This window comes from Gymnoscopelus braueri, assembly GCF_963280865.1.
Source record: "Gymnoscopelus braueri genome assembly, chromosome: 5".
Taxonomy (NCBI): Eukaryota; Metazoa; Chordata; class Actinopteri; order Myctophiformes; family Myctophidae; genus Gymnoscopelus; species Gymnoscopelus braueri.
In genome coordinates, this window is record NC_137606.1 from 46697413 (window position 1) to 46709189 (window position 11777).

At 41.7% G+C, this 11777-nt stretch overlaps 1 protein-coding gene across 1 annotated transcript in view; it reads right to left on the reverse strand.

The window, feature by feature from the left end:
- Positions 1–306: 306 nt before the first annotated feature.
- rsrc1 (arginine/serine-rich coiled-coil 1) overlaps positions 307–11777 on the reverse strand; it is a gene marked incomplete at its 5' end in the record, with an annotated part of 207689 nt that continues 196218 nt past the window's right edge. Inside the window, 2 exons of the mRNA XM_080429260.1 lie at positions 307–743; positions 5727–5837. Coding sequence (XP_080285386.1) covers positions 654–743; positions 5727–5837 — 201 coding nt within the window. The 3' untranslated portion in view covers positions 307–653. The remainder of the gene's footprint in view (positions 744–5726; positions 5838–11777) is intronic.

The window sequence follows — 11777 nt, forward strand, 5'->3', positions numbered from 1 at the left end:
ACACAGTATAGATTCATCACAGTATAAAAGCAGTATTGTGACTCATGTCCGGTGTTGATGGAAAGATGAAGGTACTGTATAACTTTAGCTCAAGTTGAGTCAAGATGCTTTTAACTACAGGTGTTGTAATACAGTGATGCATTTGTCTATTTATATTATCGTCCCCGTCGGGTGGAAACCTCATGTCCAAAACTGTTACTTTTCAAGGATTCAAATACAAAAATAGTAGATCGACAGCTACCCCCCCCCCCCCATTGTGAGTGTCACTGCAGAAACATATCAGTAAATTAATCACAAATCACAAAGTCTGATCATGTACAATTTTATTACAAAACCCAACACAATATAAGCACTAAACCTAAACATACCTAATGTTCAAACAGATCACTACGTTTAATTGTGACAGTTTTCTTCTTTAAAAAAAACCTCATTTTTTTTAATTATTATTCCCAAAAATTTGACAATGGAATGCCACAAGTCATTCTCTGTGATGTCCTGAAGAATAAAAACAAATAATGTTGGAAATCTGAGAGAAACCATTGCTGACTAATTTCCGGGTTTTTATGACTACAAACTGTATGGTTGTTTTAAAAAAAAAAGGACTAGATCAAAGTCCTTCAGGATGCTTGGGGACCAGGCCTCCACCCCTGGGGTCATACAGGGATTCCTGTGAGCCTCTCCTGCCTCAGGGCGACCAGTCTGTTGAGCCACAGCTCCTCAGCCTTCTCCTTATCCATGAACAACTGCAGAACGGGAGCGTAGAAGAGAGGACAGGGTTAGGAGGGTCCAGGAAGACACAGACACACACTGAGACATATGCATTAAATTAGATCAGAAATGTCAAAGTGATTAGAACATTTTCAAGTGGCATTTCTTCCTCTGCCTAGTGGGAATGTGCGTGGAAAATTTCACGGAAATCTCACGCTGTGTTCATGATTTGAGCCATTATGTTGAAAACAGAGCACTCCATCAAACTTTGGAAGCCAATGTTTGCCAATCAGGATGGAATGTGAAGAATCAGACAGATCCGTCTTGATCACATGACTATAAAGATACTGTGTACCGATTTGCGTGATGTTTGGACAAAATCTGTAGGAGTGATATAAAAATCACTGCAAAAATCTACCTCCTGGTGGTGCTATAACAGGCCGATCTGAAAAATTTGGGGCAGAGGTTCTGCTCTTCATCCATGGAGTGAGCGTGCACAGTTTCGCTGCAATCGGGCCAGCGGTGCCGGAGATTAGCTGCTCGCAGACGGACAAACACACATATGGACACACGGACGGACGGACAGGGTGCAAAACATAGTCTCGGCCACGCCTTCGGACAGGTGGAGACAATAATTTGTAGTGGGGGGGTCCCTGCTTCATCTCTCTCTCTCAGCTAAGGGGTCCGTGGCCTGAAAAACGTTGAAGACCCCTGTTCTAGAAGCTAGAGGAACTACAAATTTCTGGAACCTTGAGCACATCTGGTGCATCTCACTGACCTCTGGCCCCACACACCCACCCTCCCCAGCTCACTCTGCCCGCCCCTCATGAACCCTCGCTGGGCCACTACACCTCCAGTAATGTCCCCTCAGTCTCCACAGGCCAGATAAAGTGCGTGGGAGTTGAAGCACAGTGCGTCCTTTATTTATTTACTGTTGCGCGAATCTGATATTTGCATCGATATTGGAAAAGAGATGTGCAGAGGTCGCAAAGGAGATTGAATACGCCAGGAAAGGCAAGAGCTGCAAAGAGGGCAAATGCTCTTATGCAGAATTATGGAGATCGATTTTGACTTAAGGCAGAAATTGACCGTCGCAAAAAGGAGAATGCGCTGTTAAAGAGGAATTCAATCCACATTTGAACTGGACCTCATTTTGATATATTAGCCAACCATAGCAATCGGCCCTGACCAAAATCTAATCGATTGAGTGATTGAATACTTTATTAGCAGTTTGGAAAAAAATGCACAGGAAAGTACAGTTCAATACAAGGTCTGCTAAGAGGATTTTAAACCCAAGAAAGTCTATGGCTTGTTTCCGTTGGGGTCCTTTGTACTCAATTCATCGAACATTTAATGACAGACAAATATACAATACTATGCAAAACATCATATAAAACAGTTAGAAATCAAGTAGAAAAATATGTACAGTAAACAGTTCGGGGGGAAGGGGGTGGTGGGCTTTGACTTTTTACAGGGGCCAGTTTGGAATTGCAGCCACCTGTAAGTGCTCTTTTAGAGCGGTTTTGAAGGAGAGTAGGGATTTGCACTCCTTTACAACTGTTGGTAGGGCGTTCCAAATTTTTGTGGCATAGCAGGAGAACGAATTTAACCCCTTGTTTGAGCCAAATCTGGGTTGAACGTGAGCTCCCTCTGGTGTTGTGATCGTGGACGTCATTGACGTTTGTGAAGTAGTTTGACAGGTACATGGGTGTCTTTGTGGTGTAGTGTATCTTGTAGACCAGGCCCATTGCAAGTACTCTGTCCTCTACCCTGAGCCATCCGACCCTTGCAAAATGAGCAGGGGTTAAATGAGTTGTAGATGTACTGTAGCATGGCCAGTTTGTTTTGGGATCAATCAACTGCTTAGTTTGCTTAGTTTAGAGTGTTGATGGTCTGTCTTCAACTCTGATAGGGCAAGAAATTGATCACTAAATCACCAACACCATTATTTTTTTATCTTCTGTTACTGTAGTTCTTCATTGTGGAGTTTTAATTTCAATATGCTTTAAATACATTTAAACTAGGGGTGTGCCGATATATCGTCCCGCAATATATCGCGATACGTTTTCGTGACGATATGTATTGTTTTGGAGATCGTTTTTTTTAATTTTTTTAACAATAATAATAATCAGGCATGCAAACAGCCCCGAGGTGAAAAGGGTGACAACATGTTTTATTTTTTTCGGGTCAGGTGTCACACTATTGCCCTATTTGCTATTTGGATTCAAAATTGTAGCTGAAAAGCCACAAGTTGTAGCTGAAAAGCTACAAGTTTGCATGTCTGAATAATGCAAAAACAGAATTATTTGTTTGCATTTGCTTTTTTTCTCCCCCATATATTTTCATAATAAAAAAGTGCGTATCGTATCGTATCGAAGCTGTGAGCCCAATATTGTATCGTATCGTTTCGTGAAATTAGTGTATCGGCACACCCCTAATTTAAACCCTCACGCGTATTAACATTCACGTGAATGAGACCAATCGCTAATGTTCAGGGCTGCTGATCGGCAGCACTGAGGACTTTTTTTCAGGGGCAGGAACTATGGCCCAGGAACTAAAGTTGGAACCAAATTTCTGATGTTGAAAAGACAAGCTCCTGGAAAATGTGTATGACATAAATCGTATTAATCAGCCAAGCCGTACGCGTGTTACTCACATAGTGCCCAGAACCTTGCCAAGGGGCACAACTCCTTAAGACAGTGACTGTAACACCTACGGTAATGGCTAGTCACATACTACAGTCTAGTCAGTCTCTCTATGTTCCTCTATGGGACATTTCATCCAACGTCCGTGAGGGCACCGTACTTGTAAGAGTTACACTTCCCAGCAGTGAGCTGGCATCATGGCAGAAAGTGGCACGGGGCTGCTAGTTCAGCGTGGCCCCGTGACCATCGGATGACCTGACCTCGATATGGACTTTTGAGTCACGCCGTGATGACGTCATACAAGCGTGGAAGGGGCTGTGGAATGTCGAGTCTTGATAACCTCCCCTCAGAGAGAGGAGAGGAGAGCGACAGGCAAGACACTGGATGTGAAAGAACCAAGCATACACGCTCACCATAGCTCTGCAGGCCTAAAGCCTGAATTATACTTTAGCCGCTCTTGGGTGTCGCGAACCGAAAAGCGTCCCCATCGTCATGTGTTGTGAGCTTGTACATCGGCTATTTTCAGTGCGGGACATCGGTGCGCAACCGAGTATGAATCAGGCGTATAACGCTATTACTGGACTAATGTTAGCGGCCTGGCTATTACATTATGGGTGGTTTGTGATGTGGTGATGGCAGTCAGTGAGAGCAAAGCAGATGGAACCCTCCCTGTCTGACAAATGAAAGCATCTGTTTATTAGGAGCCGGAGAAGACACCCAGACTACAGCGGCCGACCAAAGGAACAGACACAAAGCGACGAATGACAGACACCAAACATCTCCATATTCGCTGTGTGTGTGTGTGTGTGTGTGTGTTTGTGTGTGCAGGCGTTTCGTTCGACACGGCGTGCACGTGTACTACGTAACGTAACGTCTATGTAATGATGTGTGTCTAATAGTGTCTATAACGTGCTGGAATCGGCGAGCGGAGCCCGGCGATGTCTGTCGATCCTTCACCGCTAAACCTCCGGGGTCGTTATCGGCGTGCGGGCGGCGGCGCGCCACGTGTTATCTGTGTGTTAGATTCAACACTCCCAACAATCCAACCCTCTCCGTCTGTCGGCCCTGCTCTGGTAGTGTGGTGCTAATGAGGGTGTGTGTGTGTGTGTGTGTCTTAGTGTGTGTATGTGTGTGCGTGCGTGTTGTGGGGGTGACAGTATATGGGATAGGGTAATGGGACTCATCTGTCCTGATTGGGACTGAGGCATGGGCCGGGGCCCGCCTGGGGCATATTACTGCCATACATCAGCCTGTCGGAGGATGGGTGTGTGTGTGTGTGTGTGTGTGTGTGTGTGTGTGTGTGTGTGTGTGTGTGTGTGTGTGTGTGTGTGTGTGTGTGTGTGTGTGTGTGTGTGTGTGTGTGTGTGTGAGTCAGAGTGGGGTGGGGTGGAGGGGGCGGTTGATCTGCATACGTCAGGCCCTAACCGAGTTTTCCCTCCGGAGATAGATGAGTGGGAAGCCCCAGGGAGCAATATTAGAGTTTAGTTTAGTTTCTGCTGTTGCTTTTCAGTAAAGGGGGGGGGGGGGGTTTCAGGGTTGGGAGGATGTATTGTACTATAATATGGGGCTCTATCGTACTGTGTGCAATGCTGCTGCACTCCAATTATAACTGTTATAATTATATATCTATTAATAGTTCATACATTATGCTTGGTCAGTCCAAGTGCAGATGGCCAGGCCAAACTTTAAGTGTTTTATATCGTTTCCAATCTCATTCTTAATTGTTGTTATCTTACTATTTTTTTTAAATATTTCTCTACCTGTATCAGTGTTTCATGTCTACTTCGTGCCACACTGCGAGCTTGTACATCTGGTATTTGTATCTAATATTTTTGAAAATATTGCCATTTTCCGATGGGGGTACGCGACCAAATACATATAAATTTGGGGGTCCTTGACATGAAAACATTTGAGAACTACTGTCATAGTGCAGGGGTCTTCAACAGGGGGTCCTCGGAGTTACTACAGGGGCACCGCCAAATCTTTGTGTGGTGGGGAACATTAGCCGAAAATAGCCGATCTACAAGCTCACAGCGCCTCGCGCTGCAAGGTGTTGTGAGCTTGTAGATCGGCTATTTTCTGATAGTCGGTGTAGAGGGGAAAAGGGCAGACCAAGAACAGAGCCAACGGTCAAGTTGACTACATTGTGAGGGTTTAAAGGTTAACAACACATTAACATGAATCCAACTATCTATGAAATCTATGAAAAAAAGTTTAATCTGCAACACAATTTTATACAGTATGTATGTAGTGGGGGTCCCTGCTTCATCTCTCTCTCAGCTAAGGGGTCCTTGGCCTGAATAACGTTGACAACCCCTGTCATAGTGGATTGCTGGTTGTGTTGATGTGTGTGTATGTCAGACGGGGCCTTACACTGGGATGGGCCAGGGTGTCACTGTCGTTGTAGCGTATGGATGTAGGAAGAGAGGCCACCACCTCGGGCTCTGTCGTCTCCGACTCCTGCTTCACTTCTACCGGCTCCACCTAAAATAGCGCACGTGCGCACGCACGCACACGCACACGCACACACACACACACACACACACACACACACACAAAATCATTAGCTGTGTGCAACATTGTTTTCTCACACAACAGTAAACAAACCAACATACAGTATAAGTGTATAGAGGGTATCTGCACATTTCTATAGTGACAATTTAAGGATTTTTAAGGCCTTTTTATTACCTGTCAGCTTGTAGTTCAGCTATTTTCACAATATTTATCTGTGGAACCGAGTCAAACATGAAATAACTCAACTCCTACAATTCAAAGTGCTTGTCAGGGTGGGGAGGGGGTCCCCAGTTCAATTATGATTATTTTGGCGGGTCCCCAGTTCAAATATGATTATTTTGGGGGGTCATAGCCTGAAAAGTTCGGGAACCCTTGATGTAAGGAGCACAAGACAATGATATGTGTGTCCCTGCTGCTCTGTACTGTTGAACAGCCATCTGTGGAGAGCAAAAATGCAATGTGATATTCTGCCAGTAGATGGCAGTCAGTGCACGTTTATCTGTGACAACAGGAGCTCCAACGCCTGAGGGAGGAGGACTCTTCTGGTTTGGTCCATGTTAATACTTGTACCTACAGTAGTGTGAATCACTAGACCCCGCTGTGTGTACAATAGGTCCATGTGTATATACTATATGTGTGTGTGTGTGTGTATGTATATGCATGTGTGTGGTTATAAAGAGGGCAGAGACAACGCAGTGTGGAGTAGGACTGTCACGATTACACATTTTAATTGACTATTAATTGTCAAACAACTAATTTGCGAATTTAATTGTGTTTTTGGCATTGAAAATCTGAACATATGAATAAGAATCACATTTCTGTTTGCCTTTTAGGATTCGTAATAAAAAACCTGCACAGGGCAGAAGAACTTAAAGAAATAACTCATTATTTAATACTTTTATACTTTAATCTTTTTTTCACATTTGAAAATGTATGAAACATGGAAACGATTATGCAAACATAATTGTGATTATCTCAAATGATTGCGATTAGACGATGATGTAATAATTGTGACAGGCCTAGTGTCGAGTCAATACATCCGTCCCCTCATCATGTCCTCTTTGTACACAACAGTGTCCCCAGACAGAGTGCTGGTGACTGACTGCTAGCCTGCTGTTAACTGCTACTGGCTTCACACAACAAGACCATGTCTGTCAGGTTTCCTTTATTAGGCAATAATGTGATGACAAACACAAACAATTCACCACTAAGATTGAAAATGCAATGTGAAGTGCAACTCTAGTTCTTAATGCTGCGAAGGCGTTTTTGATCGAGTATCATGTCGATATCTATTTTAAAACACCCAAACGTTTTGGCTTTGGGACAAATTCTATCAGGCTGGCTGAACAACTGCAGTTTAAAACCATTGCAAACCTTTATAGCCAAAAGGAGTCTAAGGAAAGGAAATGGACCATTGGGGTTCAATGGGATCATTTTTTAACACTATCAGAGTTAAACTAACCCTGAGGGATTTCAAATGAAAAATACCTACCCAGTAACTGAGATAATTGGCATTAACCAAAGTTTTCTATTTTTTATTTTATTTAATGCTGATGTAATTTTATACAATTATACATATTCTTTCAGACAGCAACGTATAGATTCCATATCGCTCTTGCATCTCTGTATGGATTGGTGCTCATTAACAGCTGCACCGAAAGAATAAGCAGTCGGAAATCTTAAGTATCGAATCGAGGGAAGAGAAGGGAATATAATGCACATCATTTATTATTCAACCGTCCCGAGAGGGTTTCTGCTAAGTGAATTATGACAAGCAGCCTTTATTCTGCCATTATAGACTTCCAATCTCCACTCTAACGTGGTAGAAAACATGGAATTCTTTAAAAACACAAAAGTATGACAATTTTTATTTCTGCTGTGCCTGTAAATCCTGGTTAAAAAACAACTGCTGATTTCAACCTCAAGACCAAATGTTTATCATGCCACGATTCACTGCCAAAGAGTGGAATATTAAACTTAACTGCCAAGTACAGCACATATTATTGTGAACATGAACGGCTAAGTAACCAAAGTAGTTAGTGGTCGTCTCAATTAGAGCCCGACCCAAATATCCGTTTGGCCGGTGTGTCGGCCGTTATTTGACTTTCTTTTGACGAAATGTTTCTTTTAAATAATTTGGAAAACGTTCACACATTTGTGAGCTTGTAGCTCTGCTTTTTATTTTATTTTAATTTTATATATTGGTCAAAAACAATCTCAATCTCATCTGTGTTCTAGGACTCTCCAAAATGGCGATCGGACCCAAAAATCTGGCACCGTTCTGGCTCTATAGTCAGGGAATATTATCCGAAAAATTTTCAATCTGGGAATAAATTCCTTACCAAGAAATGTCTTCACCAATGTGTTTGTAAAGGTGTCTAGTAACACATCTGACAAAGACTGAAATTCAGTTTCCCTAGGGGAATCTGTGACAGCTGTTGAAAGTCGGGGTACCCTTAACCTTATGTGGGGAAAAAATTACAAAATGTAATTCTCCTTTAAGTAGCATGTAAGGGGTCAAACTAGTTTTTTTTTTATGATTCTGAATCCATTGCAAGCATTTGTTTTGCACCAAAACCACTCCTTGGCAGAAAATCGTCCAAGCCCACCTTTCCAGCTCATTGCATAGGCTATGCGTTTTCTTTTCCTTTTTTTTCAAAAATCCAATATGGCATAATTTTCATATATATTTAGTCATATCTATATTTCTTGCACATTTTAGGAAACATTTCACCATTATAGCTATTGTTATAGCCCAGGTCTCCCTTCTAAAAGAGATTATTAATCTCAATGGGCAAGGCCATGAGTTTTGGAGGGGGTTTAACTGTTCTACCATGGGGTGGACGAGAGGAGAAATGGGTTATAGGTATAATCCAAGGAAGAGTATATCAACAGGTTGAGTTGAAGAGAAGGTCAGACAGAGTGATGAGCATGAGCATATGTGTCCGGGTAGCTCAGTTGGTAGAGCTCTCGCCTGTAGACCATAAGGTCATAGGTTCGGTCCCGGGCACCGCCAACTTAGTGTATGAGTAGCACGGCTTGAGTCCTACAGTATGTTAAGTACTGAGAGCTGATGTTATAGGTGTGAAGACAGAGAATAAGATCAAATGGTGGAAGATGAAGAATGAACAATGCTGTGTGGAGCTCGGGGAGGAGATAAGAAAGGCAGCCAGAGAGATGAAGAAAGTAGGCAGGAGTACAAGGAGATGAGGAGTAAGGCGAAGAGAGAGGTGGCAATGGCTAGGTAAAGAAAATGAGAGGTTGGACACCAAGAAGGGAGAAAATGATCCGCACCGGATGGCTAGACAAAGCTAATGGGATGGGAAGGATGTGCAACATGCTAAGGTGGTAAAAGATGTAAATGTTCTAGCAGGCGGAGACAGTGTGTTGAGAACATTGAAAGAGCACTTTGAGGGAATGGATGGAGGAAAATGTCAAGAGTTATTTGTGACAGAAGGTCACCAGTGAGAGGGAACATGTACAGTATAAGACGGTAGTGAGACCAGCCATGCTGTACGGCTTGGCAATGGTGGCACTGATGAAAAGACAGGCGGCACAGCTGGAGGTGGCAGGATGCTATATACAAACAGATAAGAGATTTCTGCCCGACAGCAACGATATTTAGACAGTGTCTGTCATATATGTTCACCTGAACATGTACGTATGCTTCTCTTACAAACTGGTTCAGTATTTTCGTTATTTCTAACCACCATATGGACTCAAGATTTTGACTCTGGTCACACGTTACTTAAAGCACAGGAACGAAGGCAAATAAAGACACAGACATGAGAAAACACAAACAAAACTCTGAACTTAACCCATTCAATCCGGGAACAAATCGCTGTCATTTTAGATTTCTTTGGCTATTCAAAAATAGCAGCTCTACAAGCTCAAAAATGTTGTAGCTCAAAAGCAACAAAATATTTTGAGATGGGGGGGTCCACGGACAAATACATATCATTTTGACATGAAAAAAGTTTGAGAACCACTGATATGTTTGCTTTAAAAAATGTGCGCAACTTTTTTCAACAAAAGAAATTGCAGATCTACAAGCTCGTAGCACAAACTCGGTGCAGCGCTATGAGCCTGTATATCTGCTACTTTTGAATAGCCCAAAGAATAAAATTATAATAATTATAGCTAAAAAGCTAAAATGACACAGTATGCATTCCTGGATTGAATCGGTTTATGAAAGTATATAGATGAACTGTTGTATGTGTAAATATTTTTTTTTACCATTTCATTACATGGACAGAATCACATGTGGATGGGGGTGTTTGCCAACTCATACCTGTATCTCAATACCTGAGAAACGTGGGGCTAAACAAGTCTAGTGGAAAATGTTAAACTGCCATAAAGTTAACTTCATACTGTCGGACAGAAACCTCTTATCTCCATATTCTAACTTCTGTTTTTTCTAAAATGAATGCCCTACTTGATCACACTACAGCGTCACACAAAAGCAGATCTGCGTTTTGAGCTTGTAGATCTGCTACATTGGTTTATTCTGACAAACACATGAAAGATATCTGGAACGTTTGTGTTTATTACGTTTGTTTTTCATTGCAGTTCAAATGTGTTGTATGATTAATATCCCCAACCAAAGGAATTAAGAACTTACAGTCTGTGTCAAAAGATGTTTGCTAATTGAGAGGGAATTACCCATGAGATTAATGTGAAAATCAGGATTATTTCAAATTACATTTAACAAAAAGAAGAAAGCATTCCCTTTTCACAGGGATTGGACACATTTGTGTCATTAAGATTATTATCTAAATTATTTTGTTCATCTTCCTTTCAAACTATTATTTTGGTGGATTATCATATTCCATTAAAAATGTGTTTATTTTGTTTGTTTCTTAAGATTGTTTGTTCACACATCATTAAGTAACCAATAACACACACACACACACACACACACACACACACACACACACACACACACACACACACACACACACACACACACACACACACACACACACACACACACACACACTCCTATAACCTTCATATCAAATGGATTACTAGTTATTATTGTGTGTACAAATGGCAACATTTAATATCACAATATCTTTGACCTAATACCTCAATATCAATAATTATGTTTTGATGCAACTTTGGAGATCACTAATTGGTGCTTTCAGAATATCTTTACACACAAGACATTTTTGATTATTGATCATTAGCAACACGGATAATGATGAACAGTGTTAAAAAGTTCATGAAATTGAATACATTTACTGTAATACAACCTCTAAGGCTAAGAAAAGACAATAATAATAATGATATTAGGATCCTAGAGGATATCAGATGGCGTGATAGGTCTAAAGAACTATGTATTTTATGTATGATATTGATATCTACCTAACCCTAATTTAGTGTAATCTTTGGCCTAACTCAGGTCATATCAAATTTACTTCCGAATCCCACTGTCAAGCTGTCACCTTTCACCTAGAATTCAGCTCTTTCTGTGCATGTGTTTATCATATTTTATATGATCTTGGCCTAACTCAATCGTGTCAAGTTATTGATATAATGTAAATATGATTCTAACTGTGTCCACGGGCAGAGCCGTTCCTGCCGTGCCCTTTGGCATGGAGGGAGCTCTGTAATGTGGGTGAAACGACCACAACCCAGGTCTCTGTGTTTGATAAACTTTCTGCAGGAGACAGATTTTATTCGGTCTGTAAACTTGTTGTCGCTAAAATCGTCTCTCGGTATGCAATAATAGATAGGAGAAATTGTTTACATGTTTGGGTCAGGGCGAACTCTGGGTGCAATGGCGGTGCCTGATTAAAGGTTCACCCAAATTCATGGATATCTTTTTGTTTTTGTCGCATTCTTAAGCCAATAATTTGATGACCAGTGGACGGGTATAGGCAGCGGTTCCAGTAGGAGACCTGGGAA